Below are 22,247 nucleotides of genomic sequence, written 5' to 3'. Positions count from 1 at the left end.
TCATTTTATATTAAATTACATTGATAGCTTAAATCAAAATTTATCATGGTTGCTAGTTCTTGAACGTAAAGAAAGAAGATTTTGAATCAAAAAATGATTGAACGGATGCTGGTTAATAAGTTACTCTATAAAAAATGGGGATTGGTAAATTTATTTAAAACGTTTTGAATATTCCGGTTCTTCGATTCCGAGTCTAGAACCGCCGGTTTTACCCAGAACCGAACCGGGAACCGTTTTATGCAAATTCTGATAACCGAGAACCGAACCGGTACACACATTAGCGGTTTTGAGGCACCGGTTCGGTTCCGGTTCCTCGGTTCTAACGGTTCCGAACCGTTTTCTGCTCACCCCTAATGAGACCCCAGACCTGTTTATTTTTTTTACTATAAAATTGGTTTTTTAATTATAAATAATATATATCTTTTATTAATAAATCAGATATTAATTTTTAGTATATCCCTACTTTATAGGATTTTTATATCAAATATTTGGCGGGATTAGTTTTTAATTTAATGAGATGTTATAACCCGTTTAAGAAATATTGGGTTTGATTAGATCCATATCCATGAATTCGGGTCAAATGCATGAGAAGTCTCCATTTAAAAATCAAGAAAATCTGGTGACTCCAAAAAAAGGGGGAGCGACCACATCGCGACACATAGGATTTTATTGTTTTCGTTTATATATATTATAGATAGATACATAGTATGGTAAAAACAATTCATATTCCAACCTTTATTTTACTAAAATAACAAATGAGAATAAAAACTAAGACAAAAGTTTTTTTCTAAAAAATATGGTTTTCAACTTGGTTCAATTAAATAAAATCACGCTTACAAATTAAAACCAAAGCATTATTGGTTTTAACTCATAAACCAACGTGTGTACGCATTTGGCTTACTTCGGAAGACTTTCAAATGAAAATTAACTCGAAACTAACTTTTAGAGATTTTAAATCGGTTAGATTAATCTTTTTAAACTTGTTACGTAAAAAAAATAATGTGCAATAACAACATAATTAGTATTTTGATGTGACTTATAATAATGAATGGATTCGTTTGAAAGAACCCAGTCAAGCGAATAACTTTCATTGTAGCGGGCGTGCGTAGATCGGGCAACACTTGAGTGTAACATGCCTACTTCCAACATTTATGTTTCAAACGATAGAACTACACACGTTTGAAATCTCACTTGTTTGATCCGACAATAAGCTCATATCGGGCATGGATCACGTACCAAATTATTACTTAGCAAATGACCTTTAAAACAGTTTATTTCAAGATTATACAATATAATTTTTGTAATATTTATAATAAAATAGAAAATAAAAATAAAAAGCAAATTTTAGGTTATTTTGTAACCACTAACATTTAAAATGTTATTTAAAATGTTGAGGGTGGTTGAGATATGCTTTAAAATGGGACTATTGAAAGCTATAAAAATAATGCATTTTAATTTTCTTTCGGCTACTTTATATTTGCTTTTTAATATTCAACTATAAACTACTTATCTTAATTCTTAGGCATAAATTAAATTCGTACCTTCTAACATTATAAAATTGATCATTACAGTTTAAAAGGGTATATTTTGTTTTCTTAATGTACGTATAGATAACTTTTTTTTTTAAATAGTGTGGTTCAAGGAATCATTCTTGAGTACACGTAAGCAAGTGATTGTTTAATATAATGTGTTCGAGACATGTCATAAACTCAAGCTTCATGTGTCGAGCTTGATTATGTTCGCACCTAAATGACCATAAGCGAGTCAAACTTAAAACTCTCCAAAGTTAGCAGAGTTAATCTCGAGCTTCATACATTAAAATGTGTGTGTACATAAGTCGGGTTAAAACCAGACCAAACCGAACTTGAAATTGCTGAAAAAATCAAAACAGAATACCAAGCCAAGATAGGTGAGGCGATGGGCTGGTCTCGGATTGGACCAAAACCGAATATAAATATTTTATGCTAAGATCTGATCTTGTATATTTCGGTTTTCATCCGGACTGAACTAAACCGGACCAAACTGAACCCGAATTCACCCTAACAATAAAAACAAAAAGTCAAACCGAACAGAATATGATTAACAAACAATCACACGCTAAATTATGTCATTACAGCAACTTTTGTTGCATACAACCATATTGAATTGTTATATATATATATATATATAAAGGTATAAAATCAATCATCTAGATTTGCCATAATTTCCACTCAAACAAAATGACAGATCATTGACAGCATACAAAAGAGAAAGGTTTGTTGCTTTTCATCATAAATAAATAAACAAATACAATGAAATAAATTAATGCATCATATTCCTTTTACAAAATACAATGTTTCTGTTTTATGGCCACCAATCCTACAAATAAATATGTCCACCGTTCCAAAGAATATGTCCCCTTTCTCCTCTATATCTACATATATCACATACGTATATATCTACCTTTGAATACAAATACAAAAAATGACAAAAAAGATTACCAACAAACTGTACGTGAACATCATGATCGATTTCTTCTCTTTTTTAATGCGGAAAACAATGTCTATTTTTCGATGGTATTTGAATCAGGAGATGACACTCGGGTCTTTATCGGTTTTAGCTTTAATCCCATGCTTTCGGGAGAGAGTAGCTCTGGTGCGATGCATGATGGGCTTAACGGGCTTCTTGGGCTGCCAGTAGACGGGCTCGGTCTATAAAGTCCATACCCCATTAGAAAGTATTCCATGGGTATCAACATTGCATGTGGTTGCTCTTCGGTCACCATTGATCCACAAACTTGTACCTGTATAATTAAAGTTAAAGCCAGTATTTTAAAAGTATAAGACTGACTTTTGATACAAACTTTTAACTTTGTTAGCACCCTTCGGTTTGACAGAAATCAATCTTTGCATAATATAACATTCACATCAACTTTGAAACTAAAGAATAGAAGGTTTGACTTTCAGAGTCGAAGCATTTCTTAGTGATTAAAAAATAAATTTTAGATAAAATAAACTTTGAAGTGCCTCATGTATGAATATGTTAGGAGTTATAAATCTTTGAAACATAACTAAAATAATTCACATCAGAATTTTCAAGTTAAAGTCAACCTATCAAAGTCAAGCCTAGCACTTCTAAAAGACAAATTTAGAACAAAATCCTTACGCCTTTTCACCGCCATTTCTTCTTATAGAGTGCTACTTATATGATCTAATAAGGGTATCAATCTTTATCACTAAAACTAACAAATTCACATCACAATACCATCGACAAAATTAGCATGTTTGACTACCAAAGTCAAAACACATAGTATATTTGACCATCAAAGAGTAAATATTTAAACAAAATTACCTCAACTAACGCACAATATCGTCTGTCCAATTTTCCAGTCATGTGAAGGGCTTCTGAATGAAACGGTGAGCTGTCCCCGACAAATATAAGTGTTCTGCATTTTAGCTTTTTTAAACCCTCGGTTATATCGGGTCTCTTATCAATTGCTTGAAGATACCTCCACACGTTAATACTCTGTCTTTCATCCAATAACTGAAAATATAAAATAAACAAATTTAAATTAAAGACTTAAAGTACACATAAGCATGATATCTAGATCTAAAGATGAAATTAATGACCAACCTTCCTGCAAGAATGAACTATATCTGATTCCGGGATTTCTGGATTGCCTCGGACTTCCTGATTTAATTTAAGGATATAATTAAATAAAATACAAAAAATGGTATTAAGTTAAAAATAGAAAAAACAAATCTTATTAAAGAAAGTCAAAATCTACCTTGCTGAAGTATCTTTGAAGCAAACATTCTTTCAATAATCCACACATACCATAGTAATAGAGTAAATTTGACATCAACTACACACAAGAAGCAATGATACAGTTAGTATAAACCTAATTTATATAAGGCCCGAATATAATTACTTTATTAACCCTTTTCTTTTCTTTATCTAATGTACCTTATTGTAAAACCATTCGGTCCATGAAGGTGCTTTGCAAAGAGGGGAAACAAGTATTAAACCAGTAACTCTGTCTCTATACTTTATCTGTAAAACAAAACCATATTTTGTTAAACTTAAAAAAATAAAATTCAATTTGCAAGGGTATAATGGTAAATTATCAAGAATGAAAAAGGGTAAACGAGTAGTCTAACTGCAAAGAGTGTAAGAATGTAGGCACCCGCCATTGCCCCCATACACATCACTGCACCAAGCCTAATCAACAAGAAAAAAAATATATAATTTTAAGACAAAGTAAAATCAATAATAGAAATATCAGTTTTAAATGGTTTACCTAAAATAATTGAGGACCTCGAGAATCTGATCACAAAGATCTTCCACAGATAGAATAGGATCATCGGGAGTTATGGCTGCTGCTCCTAACTGCAACGACTCTTGTACAAATCCCAGACGAGAACTTTAACGTTAATAATATAATTTTAAAAACAATAACGCATAATTACAAAATAGCCCGTTCACAGACCTCGTGTCCAGGTGGACTGATGTGATAAATGCAGAAATTATGAAGGAGCAATGAAGCTGCTTCGGGACAGAAGAATAGTCCTTGAAAACATAATATATCTGTTCACAAAAATAAACCTTAATTAGACCAAATGAATCATAAAATAACATGAATGGGATCAAAAAAGTTACGATTGCTCACGATTTAAAGCTAAATCAGGATATGTAATCAAAGGTGGTTTTTCTTGGTCTCCATACACGATTATAGACAAGGACCCACGTCCAGTTTGAATAATATGTTCCTGAAAATATATTTGGCAGCACATATTAATCACCATATAATGAGACTTGTAATTAAAAAGCTATTGAAATCATATTCTATTATTCTAAAAGAAGATGGGAACTTAGTTTTACATGAACAATTATTTGTTTTAAACCTTGATCATTGTTTTATTCCATAAGGAGTCGGCTGAAGAATATTTATAAAATTAAGAACTATATAAAAACAAAAATGAATGAACACGCGTCATTGTATTGAAATGCATATGTAAGTCAATAATTAAAAAGTGATATCAATGATGTTTGAAGTCGATAACGACTGATGAACCAACAAGATATAAGACAGTAACTTCTAACCAGCAATTTTTACCATTAAAACAAGAATCTAGTATTAAAAACTTGAGCTAATTCAATCAATATGAGGTCATTCAACAACCAGATTCCAAATTGAAGTAATTTAACATTAAAAAATTCATCCTTTTCAAGTTTGTGTAATTCTAACAATAACCTAACAGTCATTAAAAAGGAATTGGTCCAATAAAATTGAGACTTTTTGGATTTTGTGGCATTCATGATAAGAAACAAACACAGAGAAACAGATGTTAACAGCTGGCAAATGTAGACAATATACATAAATTCAAGAACATATTTGGTTGTAATTAGAATAATATTGCTTTAATATTTCAAGATTTTGACAGTGAAAATAAAAGTCAAAACAGATCTACAATTCCATAGGTAATTAATTGACAGTTGAAAAGGAGTAAATTGTACTGCAAATATAAAACTAAAAATAAAAAAAAGTGGTTTCTAAACTGGGAAAGAGAAAAAAACACTAAATCACAACAAATACAAATACAAATACAAAAAAATAAAAAATAAAAACCCATTAGTTTTCTCATTTCAGCATTTCATCAAACACCTTCTGTGCAATACACAAAAGTGAATCAAAACTAGTTAGAAAAGAAAAAATTGAGCTCATCCCTCAAAAGTGAATCAAAATATCCTCTAAATCACACCAAACACAAATACAGATTGAAAAAAAAATAGTTTTTTTTTTCATTTGAGCAATATACAAACTCAAATTAAACCAAAACATTGAGCTCATCCCTCAAAAGTGAATCAAAACATCCCACTAATCACACCAAATACAAATAAAAATTGAAAAAAAAATAGTTTTTTTTTTTTTTTCATTTAAGCATTTTATCAAACACCTTCCGTGCAATATAGAAACTCAAATTAAACCAAAACAATGAGCTCATCCCACAAAAGTAAATCAAAAAATCAACTAAATCACACCAAAAAAAACTAATTATTCCCATTGAAGCATTTCATCAAACACCTTGTGTGCAATATATACAAACCCAACAAAAGAACAAACCTTTCCACCAAGATAAATAGTTTCCATATCAACAGAGACGGAATCGCTTGAATCCGCCATGGATATTATTATTATTGTCTTCTTCTTCTTCTTCTTCAATTTGAGGTTTAATTGAACTTAACTTTCTCTCTCTAGAAATTAGAAATAGAAATAGAAAGTGTGCTGTCTTATCATTTATATTTATAACAATAATAATAATAATAATAATAATAATAATAATAATAATAAGCTTCTTCTTCGGTGGTTTAAATACGAAGCAATTCTTTCTTCCCTCTAATAATAACAATCTCTCTCTATAAAAATAAATAAACTCCACCGACGGTATTCTCTCTCTCTCTCTCTAAAATGCGCACATGGGGGTCCGAGAAGATGATAGCGAGGTTTCCGTCACAACGGCTGTTTACTTAACTATATGTTCTGGTTAACTTTTAACCATGGTTACCGACACACTACCATCAACCCATCGAAACGTCGTCGGCAGCACGATTATCTTTTATTTATTATTTTGGATATTAGACATAATGTTTTTGTTGTCCTGTTTGGTATGTGTACTCTTTTTAGTTTTACTTCTTGTCTTTAGACCAAATGTCATTTCATTGTATAACGGTCATATTGTATATGAATACACGATAGAATATCTTTTTATATGTGTTTTGAGAATTGAAGAGGTAGGTCCCCGCAAAGCTCAGTTGGACCCGCAAGACTCACCTTGAAGAGGTACGTCTGCGCAAAGACCAACTGGATTCGCAGGACCCACCATGCTCAGAGAGATGAAGACCTTACACGCAGTAAGCCAGCTATTCCCGCAGGAAAGCCTCCCTTGGTACAGTACCCTGCCTGTCCCCGCAGCTGTGGGTACAAGCCAAGAAGGAAGGCTACCCGCATTAACAGTAAGGCTACACGCATAAGGCACTAACTCTTAATACTTCAGTAATGTCACCTGAAGAAGGAATGAGCAGGGCGGGAATATTCCCGCCCAAAAGAGCCAGTCCGTACGCTTCTAGAAGATCTTTTGTACTATACCTACCAAGGTATGGACAAATGGACAAGATCTGACGAAAGCGACCCATGAACCAATCACAGGGTGACAGCTCACCGACAATAGTACGAGGAGGAGCACGCTCCAGTACAAAATGTCACTATCAGCCGCTGCCTACCCACCAACTCCCATCGTGGCACGAACATAGCCCATAGTTGGTGGAAAAGGAATATTATACAGCTGGCCGTACCTGCTTGGAAACCTACCTTCGGCTATAAATACTCCAACACCTTGGAACGGTATCATCATCTTCTCTCTAGCTATTTCTCTCTATATACACTTATATTCAGAGCAATCTAGTCTGAGTCTCACGTCGGAGGGTGGTCACAAGGAGGAAACCCCCCCTCTCAGTGACGAGCTCACGGTGTCTGTTTTGCAGGTCGAGAAGAATAACCATCTTTGCCGGACCTAACCCTCGTGGGGAATATCTACTTAACCCTAAGATTATCCTTAATCTGCCGGGGCCATTTAGTGTTTCTTCAAGAATGGTCGTTATATTCAAACACCACTCTTAGTGTGTGTTAACAATTATATATAATTCGTATAGTTCTCACATGACTAACTAATGTACGGATGACAACTTTTTCAGTTTATACGGGTTGTATGGCCCCTATACGAGCTGTATAGGCTTCAAACACATAACACTCTCCAACGCAAAACAACAAAATTTTGCACCTATGCGTACGAGCCGTATAGGCGCATATGGTGTCCAAATAACCTATATAGCGTGTGAAAAACCTATGCTTTTGAGAATGTTTTATGCCATATGTTTAATCATAAGAAACTCTTGCTAGAAAGTTTACTGAGTCAAGGGAAATGGTTAACATCATGCTAACTAATGTGATTAGGTCAATTGTAGCTTACTTTGTTCAATTGACGATCATGAAGTTATAGTAAGAAAGTAATAAAAGGAACAATCTAATAGGATATTCTAGATGAGAATCGGGTATTTACTACTGTACAACTTTTTAAAGATTTATTTACGGGGTGTTTAAATGTTAGAATTTCAGTTTATTTTATTTAAGTTTCATTCGGTTGTAACTGAAAACCAAGCTGATTCAAATTCAATAAGTTTCATACCGGCTTGGAGTTCGGTTTTTCTTTTTCTGTTTTTGGTCGAAGAACCTTTTCTTTAATATTCTTATTTTTTATATATTTTTTAAAGTACTGGGTTTGATTATGATAAATAAGATTGGTCTAAAATTGTTATTGGATTGAGTTAAATGCAAAAACTAGAATAACCATTTTTTATTATTTTGTTTATTCAAGTTATTCTGTTTGAATTGTATTAAGCTTTTGTGAACGCGAAAAGTTAATCTGAAATTTAGTTTCGTTTTAATAAGTTCCAGTTTGATTAAGTTTTCAATTTAATCGGGTTTTAACCGAATAATTAACACCCTATGATTAATAAAACCATACTTGTTTGTTTCATCTAGCTAATTAATAGGTTTTTTCAGTTTGATTCGGTTTCAATTAATCGATTTCGATCCAAATAATTAACACCATTAGGATTATTTATACCATATATGTATGTTTCATTTAACTAAAACTACACGTAGAATTATGCTTTGCATTTTTTAACACGAATGATTTGTGTTGGACCTATATATGTTTTCTTTATCTTTTTTGTTGAATTCGATTTGGAATTAAGTATATGATTTTGCTCTTTTTCGGTATATTTCCATTTGTCAATTGGAATCAAATCAAATTTTCTAATAGATTAGGTTGCTTTGACTGATTGAACTTGAAGCATATATTATACTATAATAAAATCAACTACCAAAATTAGGTTCCGATTAGGGTTAAATGCAAATAAATGTTGTGACCCCATTTTCTTTATCTTTTAAAATTAGTGCACATTTATGTTTAAAGGACATTATAATATTAATTCAAATAAATACGTTGAATAGGGTGATGTGATAAACAAGGTTGAGGCGGGTAAAGTAGCTAAGCACGAGAAAGCTTGCCTTGAGAATCAGCACGTGTTCGTACCATTTGCTTTTGACACTTTTGGCGCTCTCGGCCCTGACGCGGTTCAGTTCCTTAAGCGGGTTCAGCAGGTGGTCAGCAGTAACTCCGCTCATGCGAAGGGGAACGTTGTGTTTAGTAGGGTATGGTTTGCTATTCAGAAGGGGGTAGCGGCGCAGCTTGTTGCCCGTCTATTTGCCGTTAGTCTGTAATTATCTATGTAATAGTAACCAAAATATTAATTGCTTTAAAATAAATAATCTAACACATTGTTTCCGGTTACATGTTCAAGCCCAAATTTGAAGGATGTAAAGCCATGTATAAACCTTGTCATTACTCATTACTTCAAGAGAAGTTAAGATCATACCATAACTATATGAAGAGCTATCATAGGAACCAAGATAATATGTTGAGCTCAACCACAATCTTATGGTCTATTTTGTATTCCAATGTCCTTAAGTACCTTCTAAAAGACAATTAACCTGAATGTTTGACTATTAATTTACCATCCAGTTTAGTGATCTATTTCCAAACCCCAATTACTCTAGGGTGAACTGGGATGTAAGAGCCAATCAACGACTGTTGGGGATAAGCAAGCATCACCCTATTCAACAGGTGGGACCCCCTCACACTTAGACCGCCAAAGCCACTTCTAGAGAAAGCTGAGAATGAACTGTTTTAGCAAGAAAGTCCCAACACGCCTTGGTTTTAGGTTTCACCGCCTTATCCGAATTGACCTAATGCATGTATAATGCATGCAATTTGTACCTCCTCCCCAGCCCCCCCCTCCCTTTTCTAAAAAAACGATAAGAACTTCCTTCTAAGATCACCAAGCTTTTGAAAAACTTTATCTAGGACACTGTATAGAGTAAAATACTACACTAGAAGACATTCAAACACACAAATTTCAACAAATAAGGAACTCTACATAAAGTAAAATAATGCACTTAAAACATTCAAAACACAAATTTCAATAAATACGACACTACCCCTAAAAAAAATCAAAGTCTACCATGTCAATCACCGACATTTTAACTCCATCCTACTTTACTTTTCTTATTTAAAATTACTTGTACTAATGCAATTGTACTTGTAGATCACTTACAAGATTTATACGTAGTCGCATATAGCCATAGTTCACAATTAAAAAGTTTTTAGTTAACACGTGTATATTTTGTTTTGAACAATGAATCTCATTTTAATTTTTCTCATTTGTGTAACTCGAACCCAAAACCTCAACCTCCCGACGCAAGGTATTTAAAATGCATTCAACATGTTTGATATTATTTTTAGGAAAAAAAACTTATAAATTTTATTACGAAAAATGTTGTCATTACGAAGAGCAAGTGAGTATTTACCAAAGTGCCAGCCAAGTGTCCTCTAGCTTCCTATTGGTTAACAGCGTGTACTCTCACACGTGGCACCAATTCAACCAATCAGAAGCAAAGAAACACGTGTATCCTCCAAGGGCAATTCCGTCCAAAAACATTTCCACCAAAATCAAAGACTCAAACTCAACCGCTGTAACTGAACACACCTAACAAACAATGGCGGTAATCGATAGAAGAAAACTGGCGTATAAGTTATTAATAGTATCAAGTTTACTGTTATGCAACAGTATACAGATCTCGTATGGTTCTAAATCATCACCTGGAGTTGCTCGTAGAGATGATATACCTTTTATTAAATGTCAAGTGTGCGAGAAGCTTGCCAAGGAATTGTACGAACAGGTTCGAGATAAGCAGTCGAAGATCACTCCGAAGAAGGTAGTTATTATTATTATTATCGTTTGTCTATCTATTCATCGGTTTTAGTTTTAGTTTTAGTTTCAGTTTTTTAGAAATTGTTAGTAGTTTAGTGATTTGTTAGTGACCTAATTGTTATATAATTAGGGACTGAGCATATATCAGGCTGTAAATGAATCCGCTAAGTGTTTACCGGACAAATGAACAGTTCATGGACAGTTAACTGAACAAAATTATTTGTTCGTGTTCGTTTATTAAGGAAATGAGCTTGTTCGTGAACAGGTCACGAACGTAAATGAATGAATACAAATGGACATGATCACACGAACAATGTTTTATTTCATTTGAGTAACAGGAAATGGTCAGTGTACATTATGGTTCGGTCCGGCTACCAAGTTTGTGTATGTGTTTCTTTTAAGTTTTAACAACTATTTTTACATATAAATAATCAGATGATATTCATATATATTAATTGTATTCGCATGTTAATTTTACATATATATGTTTTATAGCTACTAAATTTGCTTAGATCTATGCGATAAGATTAGAAATTTTGTTAAAAAGTATTAAAAAACATTTAATGAACGAATATAAACAAACATAAGTGGACGTCAGCGAGCACACTATCGAATGCTCACAAACACAATTGAACGAAGAATCGAAGATGAACTCTGTAACTAATCGAATGAAATTTCTTGTTCATTCATTTATTAAACGAGCAAACATAAACGAACTTCCCATCGAACAATTCACCAAACTTTCGGTTCGTTTACAGCCGTAAACATCCATGTGGATTAGTTCGTATTTGTGTGTAATTGATTTTTATGATAATTTTGTATCAGATCTCAGAGTATGATGTAATTGAGATTTCGGAGAATATATGCAATTTGAAGAAGCATGAAGCTGATTGGATGTTGAAAATCGATATTGTAGAACAAGGTGATAGATTGGAGGTAAATGTTCACTTGATTTTTGCTATTTGTTTCTGTTCAATTATAGTGTATGGAAAACTGGCAAATGATTAGGATTTACATGTACCTAGTTGATTTTTTAGCGCCTGTTACTTTCTAGATAATTAAGATGTACCGCCATCTGCCTTGTTATAAGGAGATGTTAAGCATCTACGTCTACTTTTATAAATTTGGCAGATTCTGGAAGTCTATTTCAGTCAATGATTTAGCTTCAAAACTTGCAAAAGTTGGAAGATTTGATGAAATAAAATGGTATAAATGGATAGCCTTGACTTTATATGATGCTTTGGATAGGTATCATACCTTTTGAATTTGGCCCATTGGTAGGGTAACGCAACACGAGAATATTAGATGCTCAAAATACCAACTTACATATACACATATAGAATCAGGAATGTAGACTTTAAGATTTGCTACTAATTATCTTTTACTTTTTCCGCTTTTCCATTTTTGAGTCTCATTAATGCGGTACAAGGTTATAGTAAGATGTAGTTATGGATAATGATTTTGAGACCCTGAAGTAGAGAATGAAGTTTGGTATAAAGTAAATGGAACTTTGTTTGATTCTTTGGTTGGTATCTTATCTTTTGATTTGGACCACTGGCAGCTTGTTGAACAAGATTCCGAAGGCCAATGTGGTTCAGAATGCAAAACTATCGAACGAGCTTGTCAAGAGGTAACTACTTATTTATTCTTTTCTAGGGTGCAAGCGTTTACTTGTAAATCCATCTTTAAACACTTACTTTGTAACGCTCCTGTTACTTTTCGTGGATTAATTTTGAATACTTTCGGTGTTTTTTTAGGTTATAGGATACTGTGACACGGATGTTGCGGAGTATATATACAAAAAGAAGCCTACATTGAGTTCATTGGTTAATTTCCTCTGCAAAGATCTCACTACAGCATGTAGTACTAAGCCACCGCCTGTCCCTAAGGTAAATCCATTATCTCACTCGTGACATAAAGCTTCATTCTCTTCTAATAAATCAAACGTTTTTTTTTTGTCTTTTTAAGTTGTTTTTATTACCATAAATTACCAAAATACTGTTAGATTTCAGTATATCATATTTTATTCTGCTAAAAGCTTCAAATACATCTACTTTTTTACTGTGTAAACCTTTTAGGGTCGGGAGCCGGGGGAGACTTTTGCCCCAAAGTCTGCAAAAGAGGCTGAAATGGAAAAGATGTTAAAATCAATGGAGGGTATGCCAGGAGCACCTGGCATGAAAATGTATTCAAGAGAAGAACTCATGAGTGGAAAAGGCTTAGATGATGAAGACGATGATGACGACGACGATGAACCATCAATCCCTTCGAATTTGGTAAGAACTTAGGAACCTCTAAGTGGTAATTTCAACCTTGTTTCTTAGAAGTGGTGGATTTTGGTTATGTTTAATCTTTAAAGGGTCTAAGGTTAGAAATATTATATGAAAAAAGGGTCAAATGTAGGCCTGTAAACGAACCGAATGAACACGAACACTTAACCGGACATATATTTTGTGTTCATGTTCATTTATATAAAAAATGAACATGTTCGTGTTCGTTTATGTTAGTTCGTTTAAACTCTAAATGAACAGTTCACGAACATAAACGAACATTGATGAACAAATATAAACAAACATAAATGAACAAATGTAAATGAACACAAACAAACATTAACGGAAATAAATGAACACACTTAAATGAATATAAATGAGCTAATATAAAACCAATAAGTTGATGAGTCATCTAGATAATATTTAATTATTTTCTATTAACATGTAAACAAATATAAATAAACGAATGTTCACAAACATAAATGAACGAATGAAACATGTGTTCGTGTTCATTCGTTTAATTAAACGAACTCATTTTTTGTTCATGTTCGTTCGTTTATTATTATTATAAACGAACATAAACGAACTTCTCGCCGAACGGTTCACGAACAGTTCGCTGAACGTTCGGTTCGTTTACAGGCCTAGTCAAATGGGTCAAAGAGGTCTTCCCAAAGTGTATGCCAACAGCCTCTTACATAGTTTCACCAAAAAGAAGGGAAAAAAAAGATTATTATATATGCTATGCCAAGGCCACACAGGTTTTCAGTATTCTTAACACCTTGGATGACAATAAAATGCAGTTTTAATTTTTGAAAGACAATATGTTAAAAACTTAAAATTGTTCTCTTCTAAGAAGTTTAAAGGCATTTTCGTCATCTGGTGTTATTTTCACTAGAATTTATGTTAACGAAACCACATATAATCTGGTTTTGCAGTCATGTTTAATATATTAGTTAGTTATGAGTTTAAAAAAACATAAAAGTCCCAAAATTTGTCGAGAATATATGTAAAGTCCCTCGAGCTAAATATTAAAGTCTATACACTTGTAAAAAAATGCACATACTTGTCAAAAAAAAAAAATTGAATTTGGCGATACAAATTTATCGTGCAGTGTTGAACGCCATTCATCAAAGTTTGACCAGTTTAACAGATAAGGAGTCGATATATGTTAAAAAATTTAGTGCTTGTATTTTAGACACGTTTAGGGATATTAACATACAAAAGCTAGGTCGAGTGCTTTTTACGTTCAATTTATGGTTATTGATGGAAAACTTTGTTTAATGTGACACGAATAGGGCAAGATTATGAGAGAAAAAGATAGAAGCAAGAAGGTGGTGGATTGGAAACAAAAGATGACAAAAGGGATAAAATATGCTCATGAAGCAACAAAGAAACATGCAACCAAGATGGCATTTAAGTTGCAGAGATGGTGGAAAGCAAAGAAGGCAAGCTTCACACAAAACAAGTCAAAATCTACCAAAGTTGAGCTTTAGGGTGTGTTTCTTCCCTTCTTTTGTCAACTTAATTTTGTAATCAGTTTATTAATTTTTACTTAATTTTGGGAATTGAGTTGTATAATTTTTGTTTATTTAAGGGAAAATGATAGGTTATAATGTTACCTGAACCATGCTTCACTAAGCTTCATTTGTCACAGGGCGAGTTATATTAAACAACAATTACATATACATTTGGGTTCTATTTTCTTGCCATTCTACTCGCTATTGTTCATGTAGTCCGTTTAGGGGTGTAAATGAGCCGAGCTATGATTTGTTAAAAACTTGAATCCAATTGACTTTAAGCGATCTCGGGCTTGAATTTGAGCTCATTTAATAAACAAGTTGCTTCACATACAAAGCTTTAATAAATATTTATTATTTTATGAAATGTATATATTTACTTAACAAAAACTAATATACATATAGTTATGGTAAAATAACTAAATTATGTTTTATTATATATAAATCCAAAAATTATAAATATTTATAAAATAAATACACATGTATATAAATTTTAAATACTGGACGAGTGATGAACGATCTAAACCCGAACCACGCTCAAACTTTAAACGTATCGCCTAAAACAAACGAAGCTCAAGCTGAAGACAGCTCGAAACTGTCTGAGCTTGGGGTCTCACTCTTAAACTAAACAGCCAAGCTTAAGCTTTAAACAAAGTGCTCGATCGAGCCAAGCTTTAGCGGGTTGGAGACTTGAAGCTAGGCCTTCTTACACCCCTAAATAAATGATTTTCATTTGCAATGAGATAAATAAAAAGAATCAATCCGTGTTAAATATTTTGATACAGAAAACAATTGCAAAACAACAAATTCAACAGTACAAGAATTCCAATGACATAGGATGTGTGTATTAGCGCATTTTGTAATGTTGGGTTCTTGAGACGGCACATCGTTGACCGTTTAACGAGTATTTGAGTGTGATATCCACGTCTCGTGGATTCTTCTTATTTTGCGCGACAGTCATGCTTCCAGTAATAAATTCACCTTCACGTACAGTCAGCACCTCTTCAAGGTATAAAACAGTTTGTTTCCAGTGTGTGTTTCTTGATCTTGGTCCTGGATTGCAACAATATCAAAACTTAATCACCAGAAGTGATAAAATAAATAAGCGTAATGGTTGACCCGAACCCTATTCGTCAAAACATTTTTTTTAACAAATAACTAGTGAATAGGCAGTCCTCTATGTTTATTTCAAGAATGTTTCTTTATAAACATTAAAACTAGCATAAAATAAGCAAAACAGGAATCAGAAATGAGTAATACCCTTCTACTAGGAGAGCAAAAGTGCTAAAACCTGTGAGCAAACACCCACACCATACTAGTATATGTAATAGCATTTCAACAGCAAATGTTGTGCTGATTACTATACATTACAAATAACTGGTTCAGGTCTATAAAAATATACAAAACTGTTTGTTAAACAATCTGGTGCAATTAGTTTATTTCATTATATACTATTTGGATTAACATGCGTTGTTACCACATACACAAACAGTGGCGAAGCTTGGGCTTATTTACGGGGGTGACCGAAGTCATGGACAAAAAGAATTTCGGGTCAACGATTCGGTTCGTGTCGGTGATTCATGTCGGGTCAGTGATTCGGGTCGGGTTGGATCAAGCAATATGACATTTATATATCTAATTTTTCTTCATTTATTCAAACAATTGTTCTTACAATAATAAAAACAAAATAATTTTTTAACCAACAAAGACCTAAAATATTAATGATGATGCGAGAGGAAGGGCGAGCAGGGATAAGCAAATTCGGCGTTGATACCGTTAACGAAATCGGTACAGATTTGGTACCGTCGGTACCGAATAGATACCAAAGTTTTGAGTTTTGGTACCGGTATATCTCAAATTTTACCTTCAACACCGGTATCGAACCGAATATTTTGGTATCGGTACCGGCACCGCTACGGCACCGATCTCATCCCTAAGGGTGAATATCCAGAAGAAGAATTCCAAAGACCAAAAATATTTATAAAAACAAATCTTTTACTATTCGACTACTATTTTGTAACTTTTGTTTATAAATATTGCGAGGTTTTAGAAAAAAAAACAAACTACGGGGTATTATATTTAAAAAAAATCAGTAGTGACCGGCGGCATTTTGGAAAAATACATCAGGGGTGACCGCGCTTAATACCTATAAAAATTTTCGACAAAAATCACGAAATTTACCCCACTAACGGAGAACACGGCAGTGGCCGGGGCCACCCCTGGTCCCCACATAGCTTCGCCCTTGTACACAAAAATAGAGAGAGAGAGAGGGGGGGGGGGGCATCAACCCTACGCGCACGCTCTTAAAATTGTGTTAACCGGAAGGCAACCTAAAATGGGTTAGCGGGTCTACCTGCTTAGTTAAACAAATTGACCAGTTTAACTAAACGAGTTAAACATGAATATGACCCCTTTTCAAACAAGGTGGATATGACAAAACCTTGCTATCTCCGCGCCATGTTAGGAATTGGCCGCTACTCACAAGCATATAACATGAAACATGCAATGGATTCCAAGTTACTCTGATGACGAAATAACTGAAAAGTCAATAACACTTTCAAGAATATCACATGCAATTATGGAGATCTCAACAAGAATCCATATGAAATTGGTCATCTTACCATAGTCATTTTTGCAATGCTAAGCAAAATGTCTCCCAAGAGCATTATACATAAAAACATTTACCTAGAATTGATTTTCATGTATAATACATCAATACTCTTGATAAACATTTAGCCGAACATTGCAGAAACAATGAGATGGTGACTAAATTCATTAGATGCATGTCAGAATCATGAAGGTATTTTGCCTTTCTAGCTATTTCATCTTCTGATTAACTTGGAATCCATCGAATGTTATATGTAATATTACTTTTGAGCTTTCTTTTTGTAGAAACAACACATGTTATGCCAAATAATGTTTGAAACAGATGAATTTTGCTTAAAGTATTCTTTTAAGATGTAATTTAATGAAATAAACTCATTGCATCAGATAGTTACAAAGAAAAATTAGTTTTTTTAGGACTTGAAACTGTTATAGTAATATACAGCTATTGGCACAGCATTTGCTTTGAATATGCTATTCCATAATCTAATATAGTGTGGTGTGGTGCTCACTGCTCGCAAGCTTTAGCACTTTGGTTCTACTAGTAGGATAAGGATATTACTCATTTGACACATTTCTTTCTTCAGTTTGACCAATTCTTATTCCGGTCCGCTTATTTGATGCTTGATTCTGATTCGCTTATTTGATGCTAGTTCTATTATTCATATAAAAACACTCTTGAATTTTGAAATACAATTTTGAAAGTGATAAACACAGAAAAGGGCTGACTTCAGTTTCTTGAATTTTGAAATCTGATTTGCTTGTTTAGTGCCATTTTGTAATCTTTTTAAAAGTTTATAAAATTTTTCAGGCAACACCCATTACTGAAAAAAAATATCCAGGCTTGTGCACCAATTCCTGTTTTCAGGCAACACCCATTACTGAATCGGTTTAATAGCATATGTGGACAACTTTTCAAGTTTCCATATTTTTACCAAATACTAAATACTATCTCGAAAATTTTAAAAACTAAAATAAAGTTTATGCGACTAAAAAATGACCGTTGCATGCTGCTATGGGCTATTTTTGCAAAATAATAAAGTTTGATGATATTCTAGAGGATTTGTGTAGTTGGTTGCTAGAAGTAAAAACTGAGGCAGAGTATCTTGCTATTTTCGCAAAAAAGAATAAAAAAAAGCACTAACGAACCTGTAGAAAACCCTGTTAGTTTGTGACACACGGTAAACGCTACATCAAAATATGCTACTAACGCATGAATGTAATCGTCACGTTCAGCCACAAGTTTAAAAGGTGCTGTGAAAGAAGCATCTCCTGATGTCATCTTTGAGATATCCATGGTCTGTAGAAACAAGTTGAAGATTGTCAGTGGCAAAATGGTAAAACTAGCATGTTGGGTAACAGGTCAAAACGTTTAAAACTTAAAAGGTTCATGTTTACTGAAAGCGGCTAATTTCACGTGAAGAGCAAATTGATAAACTTGAATCCACCAAAAATAACAGGTTTAAAATAAGGCCTTATTTCACCCAGTCATTCGAGTGGATACATTTTCATAAATATAATATGAGTAAGTTTTTAAACTGTTTTGACCCGTTATCATAAAAATAATTTGAAATGGACCAATCACTCCTACCTTAAGTAACTGGCAGTTTGTGACAATCTGATTCTGGTCAACTGTGTCAACAAGAGGTTCCATAATTGACTGCTTCCTAATGCAACTCATGTCAAAACCGTACACATTGTTCCAAACTGCATGTTTATGAAAATCTTAATAGGATAGGATTAAAAAAAGCACTAATTAATACTACAGAAAGTATTCTTTGAGGTAAGTGATATTCGCAGTGTTTTGAAAGAGTACATATGGTATCTTCAGTGTTTGAAAATGTAAAAATGATGCGATGAAATTTATATGATTTTTAGCAAGATAATATATAAAACAATGATTTCTGTTATTTTTTGGGAGGGTGGGATCACTTACATTCAATCTTGTCTTCTTTGTACTCGGCATCCTCAATTGCAGTCAGATAGAGAGAAGCATTATCAGGTAGCACAATTCCATTATTAACCTGTGAAGGGAAATCAAGACAAATTTAGAATTAAGAAGAAAATAAGTTTCAGTTCTACTATGAAAGTTCTAACGCATGACAAAAGTGAGGTGTTAAAATTACCAGCCATTTATCCCGAGCATATAAAACAGTATTTAACATGTTTTCATATAACAAGAAATATCCCATCCATTCTGAAATAATAATATCCACTTGAGGGACCGGAAGGTCAAGTTCTTCAATTTTTCCTTTCAAAACGGTTATAACTGCAATATTTATCAAATTGGCAATGAGTTACAAGCATATTATACGTCTTAAACCATGAAAAAACTTAGATTTACAAGTCATTACCATTTGAATAGCCATTTGCTTCAACAATCTCTTTTGCCATGTCAGCCATCTGAGAGCACTCAACCTGTAAACACACCAAGTGGTGTGACACAAAAATTTTACATAATACTGACAACATGAAATCTATATAATCAATAACATTGTATACATAAAAAAAAAGAAAGAAAGACGCGATCTTTGGTAAACATTACAATGCGGTCAAAAAGAAGATCTATAATAAAAAGGATGATTGGCAGAAAGATGGCATGATATTCAGTAAGCAAGGCAAAAAAAAAACATTCTTGCTTAATCATTGTACCCAAGATGATACACATTCTTCGAACTGATGATGCATACCTAGTAAGCAGAATAAAGTATATCAAAAGAGTTAACTAAAACAAAATCCACTTACTTTCACCTTTTACTATGTATATAAGAGAAAATGTGTTTCCAATGCATGTAACATACCTTCAAGTTTTATCATTATAAGTACTTTCCTATAGTTGGTAAAATGATGGTGTTAATAATCTCTTAACTGCTTATTGGAAATAGCTTATTAAGCATGCTTCATCCAAATACTCAAAAGTGACTAATTGCTTTTAAAAAAACACAAATATAGACATTTGTTTAAACAAACAGCAACATCCCCTTCAGTGCACCGTGTACCAACAGATCACCACGCCATATTCATGCAATGATTCTAATCAGTTAATATAAGAGATAAAATGGGATACATACAGCATAAACATGTTTTGCCCCGGCTTTTGCACAAAACAGAGATAAAATCCCTGTCCCTGCACCGACATCAAGAACAATCTTGTCCTTGAATAAGAATGTGTTTCTATAGATAACATTTTGGTAAGTCTTAGTTCTCACAACATCCTTCAGCATTTCCTGCAAAGTAAACAACTGTTAGGCCTCACAATAAAAGATAAACATACTTGTGTGACTGTGTCTAGATAAAACAAGATAACCAGTTCACATCAATAGTTATTCTAACCATCAATACATTGCTTCACTTTACTTCTCTGTATTTACAAAGCATGTTCTCATCAGGGGTGTAAACAAGCCAAGCCAAGCACAAGCTCGACTAGACTCGTTCAACTTATAGAGAGCTCGGGCTCGGCTCTTTTTGAGCTCCATTACTAAGGCTGGAGCCAAGCCCAGCTCATGAACAGTTTTTCAAGCTCAAGCTCAGCTCGTTTTCTATTTATTAATTAACTATTTAAATATTTATGCTATTTATATAAAATTATATGTATATATATCTTGATATATACTACTTAGTATGCTTTTATCATAACTTTATATACAATAATTATTATTAAATAAAAACTCGTGAGCCAGCTTGATAAGTGAAGCTCGGCCTAATATAAACTCTGGAATAAATTAAATAGGAATAAAAAAGCAATTATTTTAACAGACAGCAGCCAAATGTAATGTTGCTTGCTTTGCATCAATCAACTTACTTCATGAATACCTGCAACACAAAATTAAATAATAAAATGAGTCAACAGTCAATAATAACTACATTATATACTAATGGAATGATACACGTAACGTAATTAGTGATTAGTGATTTGATTTGATTTAGTTACCGAAGTGAGAGTATGAATCGAAGTAATAATCTGCGCTGGTTTTATCATCATCAGCTACAGGCTCACTCATGGATGAATCTTCATTATCAAGGTTAGAGCAGCTTCCAGTAGCAGCAATTGCTTCTTCTTCATCGTCTCCGTATTCGAATCTAATCTTTGTTGGCTTACCACCATTCATTGTTATTGTTTCTAGGGTTTGGATTCTTATTATTATTATTGAGAGTGAAGAATGAATGTGACGACGGACGGAGAGTTTGGTTTTAGGGTTTACGAGACTTTATATGGCGGGTGGGCGGGACCCTTAATTAAATAAACACAGATTTCTTTCTTATCTTCTAAAATTATTTTTTTTGTTTTAATATATATGAATAAACGAATTCGGTCGGTATAGGTTACGTTTGTTTGTAAAAGCATGCACAACGGTTTTTTTTATTTGCACTTTTGTCCATCTAGTTGGCAGCCCACAAACGAGGAAGAAAAAACCAGTAGCGTTGTGGGGCAAATTCATTGGACCAAAGTTCTTCACGGTAGACCAAAAGACGGAAATCAAATCATTACACCTGTCTTACATTAATATATACATACATTCATAGTTTTAATAATTTTTAATTGGGTTTATGGAGGTTTTGTGTTGTAGAAGAAAGTGTGGGTTTTTTTTAAAAAAGTTTGGAAACTGATATGACGTAGATGTGGGTTTATTGAGGTCCATAATAACATTGACATTTGTATAGCTTAGGCCCTTAGATATACCTTAACGCTCAGGGCGTTAAAACTAATTTGGCAAAAGGTAACGAACAGGGCACCACTCCTGTTATGGTTTAAGGGGCGTTAAAGACAATATGAGTTAAAATGTTGACGTACTTTGAAACAGTTACACTCACACACAATAAGAATTGATTTTATATTAGATTGAGGGTTAAGTGAGGTTAAACCGTTTCCTGTAAATGAGATGACGTAAAAATATGTGAGTTTGCGCTTACGTGGAGATAAAGAGCATGATTGTATACAACAAGCCTTATAATAAATAAAATAAAATGATTGGTAAAAACACAA

General features: G+C 33.3%; 3 protein-coding genes across 3 annotated transcripts; 1 reads left to right on the top strand and 2 right to left on the bottom strand.

Moving 5' to 3' along the window:
- Positions 1-2,356: 2,356 nt before the first annotated feature.
- Positions 2,357-6,321, bottom strand: LOC143569516 (protein NDL1-like). The gene is made up of 10 exons (XM_077055405.1): positions 6,104-6,321; positions 4,649-4,748; positions 4,469-4,566; positions 4,280-4,368; positions 4,140-4,200; positions 3,946-4,032; positions 3,767-3,844; positions 3,613-3,669; positions 3,331-3,522; positions 2,357-2,782 (listed from the first exon to the last, which is right to left on the bottom strand). Exons 1-10 carry the CDS (start codon positions 6,161-6,163, stop codon positions 2,543-2,545), a joined length of 1,062 nt encoding a protein of 353 aa, XP_076911520.1. The 5' UTR covers positions 6,164-6,321; the 3' UTR covers positions 2,357-2,542.
- A 4,149-nt stretch (positions 6,322-10,470) lies between these two features.
- LOC143567940 (uncharacterized) lies at positions 10,471-14,809 on the top strand. Its single transcript, XM_077054217.1, has 6 exons — positions 10,471-10,876; positions 11,698-11,808; positions 12,434-12,502; positions 12,630-12,761; positions 12,951-13,148; positions 14,438-14,809. Exons 1-6 carry the CDS (start codon positions 10,658-10,660, stop codon positions 14,633-14,635), a joined length of 927 nt encoding a protein of 308 aa, XP_076910332.1. The 5' UTR covers positions 10,471-10,657; the 3' UTR covers positions 14,636-14,809.
- A 577-nt stretch (positions 14,810-15,386) lies between these two features.
- LOC143569509 (protein arginine N-methyltransferase 1.1-like) lies at positions 15,387-21,405 on the bottom strand. The gene is made up of 8 exons (XM_077055401.1): positions 21,191-21,405; positions 20,335-20,497; positions 19,618-19,681; positions 19,390-19,532; positions 19,200-19,287; positions 18,855-18,970; positions 18,413-18,563; positions 15,387-15,712 (listed from the first exon to the last, which is right to left on the bottom strand). Exons 1-8 carry the CDS (start codon positions 21,370-21,372, stop codon positions 15,507-15,509), a joined length of 1,113 nt encoding a protein of 370 aa, XP_076911516.1. The 5' UTR covers positions 21,373-21,405; the 3' UTR covers positions 15,387-15,506.
- Positions 21,406-22,247: the final 842 nt, after the last annotated feature.

This window comes from Bidens hawaiensis, unplaced genomic scaffold (genome assembly GCF_021521415.1).
Source record: "Bidens hawaiensis isolate Kalapana, Puna unplaced genomic scaffold, B.hawaiensis_p1.1 tig00001236_1, whole genome shotgun sequence".
Taxonomy (NCBI): Eukaryota; Viridiplantae; Streptophyta; class Magnoliopsida; order Asterales; family Asteraceae; genus Bidens; species Bidens hawaiensis.
Note: the sequence above shows the minus strand (reverse complement) of the source record. Positions and strands in the feature narration are given on the sequence as shown.

Coding starts and splice junctions, on each gene's coding strand:
- LOC143569516 (XM_077055405.1), bottom strand. CDS start 6,163: ATGGCGGATTCAAGCGATTCCGTCTCTGTTGATATGGAAACTATTTAT. Junction 4,749..6,103: donor CTATTTATCTTGGTGGAAAG/GTTTGTTCTTTT, acceptor ATATATTTTCAG/GAACATATTATTCAAACTGG. Junction 3,523..3,612: donor TAGTTCATTCTTGCAGGAAG/GTTGGTCATTAA, acceptor TTATATTTTCAG/TTATTGGATGAAAGACAGAG.
- LOC143567940 (XM_077054217.1), top strand. CDS start 10,658: ATGGCGGTAATCGATAGAAGAAAACTGGCGTATAAGTTATTAATAGTA. Junction 12,762..12,950: donor AGCCACCGCCTGTCCCTAAG/GTAAATCCATTA, acceptor TAAACCTTTTAG/GGTCGGGAGCCGGGGGAGAC. Junction 13,149..14,437: donor CATCAATCCCTTCGAATTTG/GTAAGAACTTAG, acceptor TGACACGAATAG/GGCAAGATTATGAGAGAAAA.
- LOC143569509 (XM_077055401.1), bottom strand. CDS start 21,372: ATGAATGGTGGTAAGCCAACAAAGATTAGATTCGAATACGGAGACGAT. Junction 19,533..19,617: donor AGCAAATGGCTATTCAAATG/GTAATGACTTGT, acceptor TAAATATTGCAG/TTATAACCGTTTTGAAAGGA. Junction 15,713..18,412: donor ACTAACAGGGTTTTCTACAG/GTTCGTTAGTGC, acceptor GTTGCAATCCAG/GACCAAGATCAAGAAACACA.